This window comes from Macrosteles quadrilineatus, unplaced genomic scaffold, assembly GCF_028750875.1.
Source record: "Macrosteles quadrilineatus isolate MER2022 unplaced genomic scaffold, UCM_ALF_1.0 Scaffold_1__1_contigs__length_201487025, whole genome shotgun sequence".
Taxonomy (NCBI): domain Eukaryota; kingdom Metazoa; phylum Arthropoda; class Insecta; order Hemiptera; family Cicadellidae; genus Macrosteles; species Macrosteles quadrilineatus.
The window spans coordinates 99094681-99110358 of NW_026542594.1; the positions used below are offsets into that span (position 1 = coordinate 99094681).

General features: G+C 37.6%; 2 protein-coding genes across 2 annotated transcripts; both read left to right on the forward strand.

Annotated features, from left to right (window-relative positions):
- Window positions 1–4609: 4609 nt before the first annotated feature.
- LOC128999213 (ADP-ribose glycohydrolase OARD1-like) lies at window positions 4610–5143 on the forward strand. The gene has a single exon (XM_054425606.1). The coding sequence runs from the start codon at window positions 4610–4612 to the stop codon at window positions 5141–5143; it is 534 nt and encodes a 177-aa protein (XP_054281581.1).
- A 4643-nt stretch (window positions 5144–9786) lies between these two features.
- Window positions 9787–14577, forward strand: LOC128999221 (cilia- and flagella-associated protein 251-like). Its single transcript, XM_054425617.1, has 3 exons — window positions 9787–9802; window positions 14178–14257; window positions 14323–14577. Exons 1-3 carry the CDS (start codon window positions 9787–9789, stop codon window positions 14575–14577), a joined length of 351 nt encoding a protein of 116 aa, XP_054281592.1.
- The last annotated feature ends 1101 nt before the right edge of the window (window positions 14578–15678 follow it).

A 15678-nucleotide genomic window follows, 5' to 3' on the forward strand; every position in this document is an offset into this window, starting at 1 on the left:
GGTGTAAGGGGAAACTTGTGATTCGACAGTAAGAAGTGAGAAGTGAAGTACAGCATACGTGTGTGCCGCATGAAGCCGTGGGTCATGTGCGGATCGCAGTAAATTCGATAATACTGTAATGTAGTAAAGTTGTCATGCGATCAATATAGCTGAGAAAACACAAACATAAAGAAACTGAATTTATTATTTAGTTTCCAGCCTAGTATTATTACTCTTATTTAGTATCCAGCATAATTGAATTGTGGCAGTGTTTTAATTTCAAAGTTAATAATCATTGACTATATTAATGCCCAATCCCTTCATACAAACAAATATGAGTCTATAAATAATGTAGGAGACAAAAACAGATTTTTACTTTTCATCTGATATGCAGAGTTTAGTTTAATTAAAAGGTCTTGAAAATCTTCTATATATATAAAATCCAATGTGTATGTTTGTTTGTTTGTTTGTTTGTTTGTCCTTTATGGACTCCGAAACCACTCGGCAGATTGTAATGGAACTTTCAGGCATTATTAAGCATTATTCAAGGGTGGTTTGTGTGAAGTTTGGTGCAGATCCGTCAAAAGGGCTCGGCCCCCAGGGCTACGTCCAAATTCGCCAACATTTTTGGGGTCGTTTCTAATGTCCAAATTCACCAACTTTCTACCTGGAGCAGGTACGACATTTCTCCCGGCGGGCGGGGAAGGAATTCCCTCCGAATAGTTTGCCCTCGCCATCAATCTCTCGTCTCGGCGAGAGTGTACTGCTTAGCGCTAATAGTACTGTTTAAGCTGTGATTGTTTCAGCTTGCAATTATTCATTAGAACATAATAAATAGTAGACATAATAGTGGGATGTTATTATTAATTCGTGCGCGTATATTGGTAAGACGTACAAAATAATGATAATTCTTTTTTTTAGACATCCGAACCATATTTGATTAATTTACACATAATACAAGTACATTACGTAAAACCAATTTTGAGCTATTCTATACTACAAAAACATAGCACGGTAAAAATATACGAAATGTACAGATAACAATAAATACACAAATATATAAATAAATAAACCTTCTAGGTACATAGGAATATAATTGGTTTGTAATCGCCGTCAATATTTGTATTGTTGAATTGTCAGCAGTTGCTTATCCCTCGGTGAATTGTCAGCAGTTGCTTATCCCTAGGCGTCTAGTAGTGCGATTCAATATCCACTTATGTATTCCTAGATAGATTTGAATATAATCACAAATCAAATCTAGTAATACAAAAAGCGGATTTTATTTTATTTAAAAATAACAGCTGCATTGAAAATCCGGCTATTTCAAAATTTAACATTTGATGAGATGTAAATGACCAAAACTTAAAACATATTTTTATTTGTAATAATAAGTTTTGTTGTAGAAATAAATCTGACTGCGGATAAGTTAGGTTATGCTAAATAAACAAAAAATATTTACGATATTGAAGTAATTACACGTAATTGGCCAAAAACATTGTTTAATTCGCGATAGGTCCGGTGATCGATATAAATACCAAGGTAAAATATAATTATTCCTCCTTTAAACAATTACTTATTTTGTGCGACTTCTGTTGACAGCCGTCATCCACCATAGTCTTTTTCCTACGGCTTTCTTGTTTCCTTTTGATAATAAGTGACAAGATAACTGTAATAAGCTGCCGTAAATAGAGCACTTGCAGCCGCTAGGTCTTCATACTGTACTTGGTGCCGTTCGCGCGCTACGCGCTCGCGTATCGACTCGCTGCAGCAGTAGCAGTCAATTTATATTATATGTCAGTTTACATTTTTTACGTTTTGATCACAAGATATACACATTAATTAAAAAAATATAAAATGAGAAATGAGAATTAGTGTAATTTAGGTTAAACGAACTCAAAGTATGTACACTAGTACAGTGCTATTTACGGATCTAATATCACATCCCCCGTTCATGCTATTGTTACAAGTCAGGAGCCCCGCGCAACAATAGCCAGGCGCCGTCTCAAAAGGGTTGTTTGTTTACCCGGGTTTCTCCTAGCGCACCACGGATAGACAATAGACCCATGTCAACGGACTACCTCAATAGGGGCCCTAGAACCTTCTACACTTCTACGGCGTAAACACCTTTGTCTAGGCTACCAGGGGTCTCTAGAATGTTCCACGGCAAGCTTATATAAGGGACCGTCTTCCGGCACACGGAGTTGAGTTGAGTTGAGTTGAGCCTTCCGAGAATCGTCGCAGCAAGCGCGTGTCAGTGACCAGTGCTAGTGCTAGTGGCAGTGACAGTGTAGTGTCGGTGTAGAGACAGTGTAGTGACACTAGTGACAGTGTAGTGACAGTGCTGTAACAGAAGTAGTGATAAATCCTGTAAAGGTTAGCTGTAAGTAGAATCATTGTAAATTAGAATAGGCTTTAGCTAGGTTTAAATAGGGTTAGCTAGGTGTTAGGTAATTCTAATATCTGTAAATATAGAATAATTAGTGTAAAAAAATAGCTACTATAAAATCGCCAAGTTTTTATTGTAAAGAACCTGCTAAGCCCGCAACAATTGGTGTCAGAAAGCGGCATTATTTTGGCGATTTTATTTGTAAAATATTGAGTTTTATTTTAGTTGTATTAGAATTAGTAAAGAATCAGGGTCTTTGTTACATATTAGTAATTTGTGTCAAATTTGTTTACAAAGGACAAAATCATTTATTGTAAAATTATTTTAATTGTTTTGCATAAAATGGCTTTCAAAGGTGTAAAACTTGATGAATTAAAAGTAGCTGATCTTAGGAGAGAATTAGAAGAACGAGATCTAGATACTAGTGGAACTAAATCAGCCCTTCAGGCACGCCTTAAACAAGCTTTAATTGATGCAGGTGAAGATCTGGATAACGTTTTATTTGAAACATCTGATGTCAATAAAATGCTTAAAAACTTGGAGTCAACAATTTCAGAAAGTAGTAAAACATTAGAGTCAAAAATGTCAGAAACTAGTAAGAACCTAGAAGCTAATATTGAATCAAAAATGTCAGAAAATAACAAAAACTTAGAGTCAAAAATGTCAGAAACTAGTAAAGCATTAGAAAACCTAGAAGCTAATATTGAGTCTAAAATGTCAGAAAATAACAAAAGCTTAGAAGCTAGCATTGAGGCAAAAATGTCAAATGTAGAATCAAAAATGCTGAAAAAATTAGATGAGTATTCGAGCAAAGTTGATAGTTTAGAAAGTAGAATGAATGAAATGGATGAGAAATTTAATTGTTTAGAAAAAAATCTAGAAGATAGGTTAGTTGATAAGCTCAGGCAGGAGATGGCTGCATCGGAAGCTTCACACCTGCGTCATCGGCTAGCACGGACGAATTTCGGCCGGATAACGCCCCAGAAACGATCTCCAAGCCAGCGCCCACCATTGCTGCCGTTGCCCCACAGAACATCGTTCCTCACTTCGATGGCAAAACCCCCTGGGATGACTACATGCTTCTCTTCGAGACAGCGGCTATGGTACATGGGTGGACTGAGGAGACAAAGGCTTCAGCACTGTGCCTTGCACTACGGGGCGATGCGTTAGCAGTTCTGCATGCTATGCCAATGGCGGAGCGGAAGAATTTCCCAGAACTAGTGAAGAGATTGGACATGCGCTTTGGGCATCGACACATGAACCAGCTCTACCGATCTCAACTGCGGAACCGGATCCAGAAGCCAAGCGAGTCACTCCAGGAGTTCGAAGCCGACATTGCTCGCCTGGTGAGAAACGCCTATCCATCGGTCACGGATGATGTCTACGAGAGCTTGGCAGTGGATAATTTCCTAGACGGACTACGTGAACCCGAGACTCAACAGGCAGTGAAGCTCGCCAGACCAAAGACACGGAGTGACGCACTGACACAGGCGCTGGAGTTCGAGGCTGTACGGCAGTCGGTGAGAGGTCAGCCTCGAGTCCGTGTGGCAGACGCAGAACCTACAACTCCACTGGACATCGAGGACCTGGTAGAGAGAGTTCTGGAGGCACTCAAAAATCGTCACCGGCAGGCACGCTGTTTGAACTGCGGAGAGATGGGGCGTCCCCGGACTAAGCCTCATTCAATCCCTCCAGGATCGAAGCAGGAGTATGACTTCGAGTCAAATCATCGCACTGGGCCGGGCCATAAGAAGGCGGATGCACTCTTCAGAAGACAATGTGGAGACAGTGGCAATCATTGTGCGCGCAAGGAAGACTACAGTGCATCGGTTCGTCGTGTGATCGTTATTAACGACGAAAAGGACGAGAAGCTTTCAGAGGACCGGAAGGGGGACCCAGACCTAAGGCACATTATGCAGTGGAAGATGGACAATAAAGGAAGATCATCGGTGCAGGATGTGGCTCCCTTGTCAAAGAACGGGAAGATGATGGACGAGAAAGTCCGTCGCAACATATCTGGAGCAAGTGACAGGATGAGGGAGAGGTACGACGTGAAGGCCGAGAAAGGAGGGTTCAGACCTGGAGACCTCGTGTGGCTACACAATCCCCGAAGGCGTCGTGGATATTCGCCAAATCTCCAAGAACTCGTGGGAAGGACCTTATGAAGTTATTTCCCGTCTAAATGACGTCATCTATCGGATTAAGAGGCAACCAGACGGCAAACCCATATTAGTCCATTTCAACATGCTTGCATCCTACAGCGGGGATCACGGCAAACAAGAGGAACAGCAAGTTCGGAACCTCTCAACCGAGCCAAGAGACATCGTGCCTGAGAGACGTGGAAATGAAGGACCGAGGCTGTTATACAAGGACCTCTTCACTTTGCCAGTGGAATATGCCTTGGCCCACTGCGTAGCAGAAGACCTGAGAGCGTCGCGAGGTATAGCCACAGTCTTCAGGAAAAAGTTTGGAGGGACTGAAGATCTCGAGCGTCAGAGACCCGCCATTGGCACCACCCTTAACCTGAAGCGTAATGGACGGCATCTGTTCTACCTCGTAACCAAGGAGACGTCAAGCCAGAAGCCGTCCTACGAATCGTTGAAGAAAAGCCTGCAAGACCTGCGAGACAAGCTCCTTCGGATTGGAATAAAAAAGCTTGCTATTCCCAGGCTGGGATGTGGTTATGACGGACTGGAATGGAAGATTGTGAGAAATATGGTGCGGGAACTTTTTAAGGACACTGGCATCGAAATTGTGGTCTGCGTATACAACCCATGAGGAACCTCCGGTGGACCAGAAGATCGCAAGCTTCAGGGGAAATCTGTTCTGGGACAGAACAGTCTTAAGGAGGGGGTAGTGTTACAAGTCAGGAGCCCCGCGCAACAATAGCCAGGCGCCGTCTCAAAAGGGTTGTTTGTTTACCCGGGTTTCTCCTAGCGCACCACGGATAGACAATAGACCCATGTCAACGGACTACCTCAATAGGGGCCCTAGAACCTTCTACACTTCTACGGCGTAAACACCTTTGTCTAGGCTACCAGGGGTCTCTAGAATGTTCCACGGCAAGCTTATATAAGGGACCGTCTTCCGGCACACGGAGTTGAGTTGAGTTGAGTTGAGCCTTCCGAGAATCGTCGCAGCAAGCGCGTGTCAGTGACCAGTGCTAGTGCTAGTGGCAGTGACAGTGTAGTGTCGGTGTAGAGACAGTGTAGTGACACTAGTGACAGTGTAGTGACAGTGCTGTAACAGAAGTAGTGATAAATCCTGTAAAGGTTAGCTGTAAGTAGAATCATTGTAAATTAGAATAGGCTTTAGCTAGGTTTAAATAGGGTTAGCTAGGTGTTAGGTAATTCTAATATCTGTAAATATAGAATAATTAGTGTAAATAAAATAGCTACTATAAAATCGCCAAGTTTTTATTGTAAAGAACCTGCTAAGCCCGCAACACTATTTCTGAGTTATTGACATACCGCATAAATCAAATGTTTACCTGTATTTACCAGAAACATTTTGCAGGTACCGTAAAATCCAAAACTTGGGTTTGGTGAAAACCTATAGGAATGTCAAAAAGGAACAGCATTTAGCGGAAGAATCATCTTGGTTGCGGCACATCTTTGGCTTGCCATTCTTAAGCCATAATGAAGTTGGCGACAGTTTCGCAGAAAACTTTATATCAGACATGCCGGGAAGTGATAGGATCCAGCAGTTTATGGACTATTTGTTAGATACATATACTCTGATGACGCCATATTCCCACCTCACATCTGGGCTTCTTTTACCGATGAGCCTGTTACAACAAACCCATGTGAGAGTTTTACTCCCATTTCAAGAACAAGTTTTATCAGGCCCACCCAGTAGTGTTCACGTTTACAAGGCAATTGTTGTCCACCCAGACCTTTGTTTATATTAAGCTCCAATCAGTTCACGAACCTCTTCAAATAACTGGGAACAAACAATATAGGGAAAGACGAGCAAGACTTCTTTCTTCAAAGGAAAATACACTAATGGTGAAATACGAAGGAAACAATATGTAGTAACGGCTTCAGTCAGTGGCAGAGTTTAAGAGAACACGCGGCTAAATCCGGTTATTGCGGACAATTTATGTGTTTCATGAATTTACTTATTTTTTCGTGTTTCCGATTGAAACTGTAGTATATTTTCTAAATATTTAAAATTGAAATGCGGTTTTGATGTACATCATTTTGTTTGCAGTCAAATATTATTCTTATCTTGATTTTATATTTCATCACTGTTTACGTTCCTTTTTATTTAATTTTTAATTTTGTTGTGTAATGCAACTTCTGTATACAATTTTTGATTTTAAATGAGATGTTTTGTTATAGCCTACATAGTTTTCACTGGGTTATAGCACTGGGCAATTTACGCATGTGTCCTGATTGTACTTATTAATTGTTCGTGACTTCCATTTGCACTGTTTAGTATATTTTGTGGATATTTTAAATTGAAATGCGGTCTTAATGTAGATATTTTTTTGTTCGATAATATACGTTTCTTACTTTTATATTGATATTTTTAACCACATGATGAACTTGAAACTGTTTCAGTTTCTTTATTTACACCTTTTTAATTACATTTTTGTTGTTTACTGTACTTTATGCATATTATAGATTTTGAATGGTTTTTTTTTATTACAGCAATATTTTTTTTGTTTTTTGTTCTTTACGGTTGCAAATTCATAATTGCAATATTTTTATTTTTATACATTTTTCTAACTTGTTTTGTTTACTATTTTATTTTACTGTATTTATTTATTGACAATCTTTATAACATGTACAGTTTAAATAAAATAAAATCCGCTTTTTGTATTACTAGATTTGATTTGTGATTATATTCAAATCTATCTAGGAATACATAAGTGGATATTGAATCGCACTGCTAGACGCCTAGGGATAAGCAACTGCTGACAATTCACCGAGGGATAAGCAACTGCTGACAATTCAACAATACAAATATTGACGGCGATTACAAACCAATTATATTCCTATGTACCTAGAAGGTTTATTTATTTATATATTTGTGTATTTATTGTTATCTGTTCATTTCGTATATTTTTACCGTGCTATGTTTTTGTAGTATAGAATAGCTCAAAATTGGTTTTACGTAATGTACTTGTATTATGTGTAAATTAATCAAATATGGTTCGGATTTCTAAAAAAAAAGAATTATCATTATTTTGTACGTCTTACCAATATACGCGCACGAATTAATAATAACATCCCACTATTATGTCTACTATTTATTATGTTCTAATGAATAACTGCAAGCTGAAACAATCACAGCTTTTAAACAGTACTATTAGGGCAAGCAGTACACTCTCGCCGAGACGAGACGGAGCAGGCGAGGGCAAACTATACGGAGGGAATTCCTTCCCCGCCCGCCGGGAGAAATATCGTACCTGCTCCAGGTAGAAAGTTGGTGAATTTGGACATTAGAAACGACCCCAAAAATGTTGGTGAATTTGGACCTGGCCCCGCCCCAGTGGCTCTGAATTTTCCCATGTTAACCTTATGATTACTCATATTTAAATGGAATTAAAGAATCTTAACAGCTGGTTCAACTAAACAATTTGATTCTGTGATGTTCAATAGCATTAAAAAGTTAATAGGTTTACCAACAGGGTTCAGTATTATTATTATTATTATTGACAACAGCTAATTTGCAACCAAAAGGTGCGTGAGCGTAGCGAACGAACTTCAACATGTAGGCGAGTTAGCGTAGCGAACGAACTTCAACCAGGACGTGATTGAGCCGTGCGAACGAGCTCATCTTGAAAATGAACAAGCATTGACATAAAAACCACATTAGGACAGGACGACGTCTGTCGGGCCAGCTAGTATTATTTAAAAACAATTTTTTACAATTCCAGTTCTAAACTTAGCATGCAATAATTGCATTTGCAATATGGTTGTACCAAATTATAACAGGCGGTAGTTTTATTTTTTAAATAATTTCAATTTTAAGTTTATGCTAAAGGTATTATAATATATAATGAGTTATTTTTTTTACACAGTTCTAATAACATCGAAATACTAGACTAGTGAAAGAGGTTCACTAATAAAATAGGAAAATTTAAAATAAATACAATTGGAATTTGGATTTAAAAAATTTAATAAGGCCTATTGCATATTTTATTCAAATTATTATTGGTTCGGGTATTTTTTTCTATTTTCATATTTTATCAACGACAAATTTATTAGGTCCTCGCCTCTTTCACATGTCCATCTAAGTGATTAGATCCGTAGATTTTTAGAGTTTAAAGTGTTGACGCCTGCTTAATTTCGTGCCTCTAAGAATAATGAATATATTTGTTAGTTTAACTTTTTTACAAAACAGTTCCTTAATTCTTTAAAGAGTGTACCTATTCATTTTTAAACATTTGTTGTTCATAATTTTGTTTATGTAAAATTTATTAAATAAAAAAGCCAGAAGGCCGCTTTTTATATAAATGGACTTATTTGTAATGTTAAACCATAGACAAAGTATACCTAAAGACTAAGTATAATGGTCTATCGTGATCGTCTGTGGTTAAACCAAATCATTCTAGTATTATAAAAGTGGCTAAATTCAAGATTGATCTAGGCCTACCCGCCTACAATGCTCAATTGGGCACACGACTTTACTGCGGTTCGTTGCTTTTGTGAATTCCAATTCAACTGTCAAAACTGTCAGATTATGCCAGGTAAACCGTTTGGCGCTGGAGAGACTCAGCGCTCGGGGGACGCGGCGCTCGGGAGACGGAATCTCGGCCAAAGCCAAATTTCCTAAGAAATGAGTGCTATCTCGGCCAGTGCATATTTACAGTTGATTAAACACACTAATTGGTACTATCTTGGCCAATTTTGAAGACGACATGACTTCAATTTTGAATCTTTCTAGGCTGTTCCTAGAAATCCCGCGTCCTACTACAATTTGCTTAAATTGAACCATAAGACTTTGAGCATTATGCGAAGGCGTTAATTTACATTATTGTTGTACATTACATTGTTGAACTGACTTAATAAAATATAAGACTATCAATGAACAGTTTTTGGACAAGATAGCACTAGTCGGCGGTAGGGGATTAACTCACCACCCTTATATTAGTTCCGAGAATTTGGCCGAGATAGCACTTGGCCGAGATAGCACTTGTCCGAGATGGCACGACACAGATACTATAAATTAATTCCTAGCTGTTAGGGGTAGTATCTTAGCTGTTAGGGGTCGTTAGGGGTAGTTTTCGTAATCATATGTAGGTATTTAACATACCAAGGGAAGTTTTCGTAATTATATGTAGGTATAACATACCAAATTAATTATTCAACTATTTTTGTTTATTTAGTTATGGATAAAAAGTGTGTACCATGACCGAGTATCGACCCCGAGTCTCGTAGGAGATAGATTATCGCCTTAGCCATTGAGCTATGACAGCAGTTACAGGTACAGTGTTTATAGTGGTAAATGAAAACCTCGATTTACATATACAGTGTGTGTAAAAAAAACATTCTTATTTTATTTCATACATATCTACATGCAGTATTCTATAACAAATGCGAAACAAATGATAATTCATGTATCCAATGTTAAAAATAGCTAAAAGAGGGCTTAATTGGAACTTTACCGTTGAGTATAAAAAACGGCCTTTGTAAAGGCCACCAAATGTTGGATGTTAAATTTATAATTCATGGATGTTATGTATACAGGGTGATTTGTACTTAGTGTGACAAAATTTTTTTGGTGTAAGTACAAAGTAAATGAAGTGTGATGATGCATATCAAATGTTCCAAGTCTAAAAATTAGCTTCCCAAAAAATTATTTTATGTTTTTCAAAAATAACCATGTTTTTAAACTGAATACAGTGATTTCTCAATTACCTGTGTATGGATTTGAGTAGATAATGTAATTTTCGTGTTCTACATTAAATTTTGAACAAGAATAATAGAAAATGACGGAGGATCAGTTGTAAAAACTCCATTGTAAATAGATTCAAAGATAAAAATTAAGATGTTTGATAAAAATTTGAAAAACAATTGTCTTTTACATTTTTCACACCCTGTATACAAGAAAGTGTCGGAATATGTTAAAAACTGCTCCATTTCATAAGCTTTCCAACCATATGCTACACTATTGAGGTTTATGTCTGCTTATGTACGCTTTAATGGTTTGAAGACTACAAAGCATGGTGTCTTTAACATGTAAAACATAGAAAGTCGGCAGGTATTAAGCAAAAGTTGTATGTTTGTTTCAGCTTGAACAGTAAAAACAGTAAAAAAGTTCCCTGTTTTCTGGTGTTCAAACCACTAAAACAAACAAAAAAAATCTAAACCTCAATAGTGTAGCATATGGTTGGAAAGCTTATAAAATGGAGCAGTTTTTAACATATTCCGACACTTTCTTGTATAAAGGGTGTGAAAAATGCAATAGACCATTGTTTTTAAAATTTTTATCAAATATCTTAATTTTTATCTTTGAATCTATTTACAATGGAGTTTTTACAACTGATCCTCCGTCATTTTCCATTATTCTTATTCAAAATTTAATGTAGAACACGAAAATGACATTATCTACTCAAATCCATACACAGGTAATTGATAAATCGCTGTATTAAGTTTAAAAGCATGGTTATTTTTGAAAAACATAAAATAATTGTTTGGGACGCTAATTTTGAGAGTTGTAACAATTTGATATGCATCATCACACTTCATTTACTTTGTACTTACATCAAAAAAATTTTGTCACACTAAGTACAAATCACCCTGTATTTGAGATGTCTAAGGGGTAATGGGGTTGTGTAAATGTTTCATCCTAGCAGTTGGCTGTGTATGAGCGTTGGTACGAGCTAGAGGTTTACGGGTTCAATCCTAACTATTCACTAAATACCAAGTACCTATCACCAAACGTTTCATTTCTGGTTGGGATGTTTTTGGTATAGTGTTGTATCGTAGTTAACCGTTTGTATACGAACCTATGGTCCCACAGGTTCACGGGTTCGATCCTTACTCCTTACCAATCACCAAACGTTCCATTTCCGGTTGGGGTGTTTTCTTTTGTTGGTATGGTGTTGTATTACAATAACCGTTTGTATACGAACCTATGGCCCCACAGGATCACGGGTTCGACCCTTACCAATCACCAAACGTGCCATTTCCAGTTTGGGTGTTTTCTTTTGTTTTTATGGTGTTGTATTATAGTTAACCGTTTGTATACGAACCTATGGCCCCACAGGATCACAGGTTCGATCCTTACCAATCACCAAACGTGCCATTTCCGGTTGGGGTATTTCTTTTGTTGTTATGGTGTTGTATTATAGTTAACCGTTTGTATACGAACCTATGGCCCCACAGGATCACAGGTTCGATCCTTACCAATCACCAAACGTGCCATTTCCGATTGGGGTGTTTGCTTTTGTTGTTATGGTGTTGTATTATAGTTAACCGTTTGTATACTAGCCTATGGCCCCACAGGATCACGGGTTCGATCCTTACCAATCACCAAACGTGCCATTTATGGTTGGGGTGTTTTTTTTTGTTGTTATGGTGTTGTATTATAGTTAACCGTTTGTATACGAACCTATGGTTCCACAGGTTCACGGGTTCGATCCTTACCAATCAACACAATGTACAACACAACATGTAGTGGGAGTAGTGTGAGTTCTTGATCCTAGAGGTTTATGGGTTCAACTCTTACCAGTCACCGTTTGTATCATATCCGGTTGGAGTGATTTTTAGTGTTGTTAACTGTTTGTATATGAGCCTAGGGTTGTGGGTTTGAATCTTAGCAGTCAATGAGTTTTAGAATGGTATAGGAAGTTAACAAGGCTTAGTATGAGACCCAGAGGTTGCGGGCGTGAATCTTCTAATTTCCGATCATGTTAATATTCTGTGTGGTATAATACAGGGAGCTTAGCGGTCTAGTGAGAGCCTGTCGATGGGTTTGAATCTTACTAGTTATCGATGAGAGTAATATACGTCATGTTCCTGTCAAGAGACCTAACCTTACCTTTCCACCAAGATCGTAATGCATACGTAACATAGCCTTAATTTGTACAAAAACAAGTCTATTAATTCTTATTTGTGACACTGGAGTGCCAGTGTCGATGAATTTCTATTTAGTGCTAATTTTTATTGAGGTATTGAATAACAAGAAACAAACCATCTACAGAACACCTGATCAAAATGATTTTATAGTACGGTAATGATAACCTTACTTGAACGAATTAATTAATGATAATTTTCAATAACTTACCTGTAACTTGTAATTTATCTATTAACTTGAGACTAATGAACTGAAGATACACTATAACAGATTACACCAATGTATTAAAACTTGAGCACTATTACTTGTACTGTATTCTTATACATCCTACTAATACAACAACACTTTTGTAGAGTTGTACTACTGTACAAAGTACACCTGATATGTGAGTGACGTAATCTTTCCGGCATAACAACTATTGACAGCTACTTTTTAATGCAAACATATGCACTACCTCAACTCAGAGGTTGCGGGTTCGAATCCTACCACTCTCTGACGGCGATCGCCCCGGACAGGGATAATATTTTGAGTGTTAGTTTTGAAGTATCCTGTCTGTGTATGACCCCAGAGGTTGAATCTTATTAGTACCCAACTGTTTTATATCTGGTATTTATTGTGTAACATGTTTCTACCGAATTGTGACATAACCTTAACTTAGTTATGTATACAGCTCAAAACAAGTCTTTTTTTCTTGGTGTCGATGAATTTCTATTTAGTGCTTATTTTTATTGAGGTGTTGAATAGCAAGAAACAACTCAGAGTAATTTACCAAGTTTATAGTAATTAATGTAACTGATTTCAATGACTTATCTGCTGATTGTAAACTGGTACAGTATTACTCTTGTACTACACTGTATTGCACATGTTATATTGTATTACACCTAATAATTGTACTGTTCTAATATGTCATCACTTTTATAGAGTTGTACATATGACAACTAATAATGATACGTTTTGGCCTTATCACCACCGATTGTAGTTTCCGGTGTAACATCCTGTTGACTTTTATGAAAAAACATTTAATCACTACCTCGGCTGTTAACTGTATATCTTGTCGTTGCCTACATTAAAACCATTGTTATAACCATTGTGTGCGTTAACGGTTTTCTGTTTACCTAACTACATAGTTACAATATCAAAGGCTTTGTTAACTGAAATCTACTGTATATGCCTTTTTTTTGTAACTGTAAACATACCTCTGCAACTACCTCATAGCCGTTGTCTGTGTATTTCCATCTCTCTTCAACCTTGTCTTTAGGTAATCGAGGAGAGCTTAGAATGTATGTCGACTTTAGTTACTCAATTTAGCTCCATGTTTAGATTTTTCAGCATACAACCTCTAATGTATCCTTTTTCACATTGATGTTAAATTTGTATTATCTCTGATCTTTTTTCTACATTCCTGTATGGTGCTAATAATTATCTTCTATTCATACAATCTACTGTCCTGGTTACCTTCTGTTAATGTCTATGCTTAGTTGTCTAGATGACCACGGACTGCTATAGTCAACTAGTTATACTTTACAAAGGAGTTAGATGAGAATTAGTTAACATGGTTGCTTAAATCTACAGTAAAAAAAGTTACATACCTACCAGTAAAGGAACAATTTGATTGTACTGCTTATTTTAATGAATTGATCTTTTATTATGATCAGTTTTATAGCAATGAAAACTAATAACTTTATCGACAACATAGAACATAAGGATAAATAAATATCAGAGAAGAAAAACTAAAACAAAGGTTGTGTAGTACATGTAATTAAATATACTTTACTTGGAGGAGCAGAGGAGGAAGAAGAGGAGATGAAGGAGAAAGTAAAGGAGGAGGAAGAGGAAAAGGAGAAGGAGGAGGGAGAGGAGGTGAAAGATGAGGAGGAGGAAGAGGAAGAGAAGGAGGGATAGAGAGGAAGATGAAGGAGGATTAGGAGAAAAAGGAAGAGGAGGAGAAGGAAAAAGAGGAGAGAGAGGAGGTGAAGGAGGAGGAGGAGGAGGAGGTGAAGGATGAGGAGGAGGAAGAGGAATCGAAGGAGGAAAAGGAGGAAGAAGAGGAGAAGGAGGAAGAAGAGGAGGAGAAGGAAAAGGAGGAGGGAGAGGAGGAAGAGGAAGAGATGGAGGAAGAGGAAAAAGGGGGAGATGAGGCAGGATTAGGAGGAAAAGGAAGAAGAGGAGAAGGAAAATGAGGAGAAACAGGATGAGGAGAAGGAAGAAGAGGAGGAAGACGAGGAGAGAAATGAGGAGGAGTATACACTACCTAGGCATATGATTAAACTATAGCTGCAACCTTTCAACTGTATTTAACTACCTAATTTCAAAAGAGCTTAAATGCCCCAAATTTCCACACCACGGTAAGCCTTTAGGCTTGGCCGTAAGGGTCCTGGCGCGTTTTTGATTATAGTGAGTATCCCCGGGAGGCCTAATCTCACTCTATAATATTTCTACTTTTTAGCGAATTTCCCATATAGGGAATAAGCTATTACCGTAGTACTCATGGTAAGACCTGGACCCGAGACCGATCTAATTTTTCATTTTGAGGTCCCTTGAGGCCAAAAACACCATCCGTTCAAATTCATATATATATATATGTGTCCGTTAGCGCGATAACTCGAGCAAAAATGATCCAATTTTGATGAATTTGGTACAAACGTGTAAACCTACGTTTATTCGAACGAGTTCGCGATCCAGCATAATCGGACCATGGGAACGGGGCATTATGGGGGGTTTTATGGGGTAAAAATGGGCTTTTCCCCTTTTTGAACCTAAAAACAAAAGATTTTGCGATTTCTTTCTAAAACGTTTTGTAGCGCTTAAAAAAAGAAATAATTTAGTATATTGAAGCGCTGTTGTATGCCTAACGGTCACGGAGAAAATTCAAAAATAGTTTAATTAAAAATTTCCATGTTATTCTTATGGAGAAAATGAAAATTGTTGTAGTTTACTTATTTATGGGCATATATTGATAAAATTTGGCAAATTTATTTATTTCATCCTATACTATTGATGTATGGTCAAAAAACAAAACAATTGACATCCCCACCTCTGACCGAACCTGGTTATCCAGGACCCTCAGGGCTAAAATAGAGCGACTTAAAATATCACTCAAAGAATGTAACAATATGGAAAACATAGATGAACTATTTCAACAACACCTGCATGATTACATTTTTGATAATGAAGACGAACCTAACTTCAATTACAGCAAAGCCGCTGCGACAAAGTTTAAAGAAAAAGGCAACTACAACACTCAAGAACAATAAGGAATTAAAATAAATAGGCCTATCAAA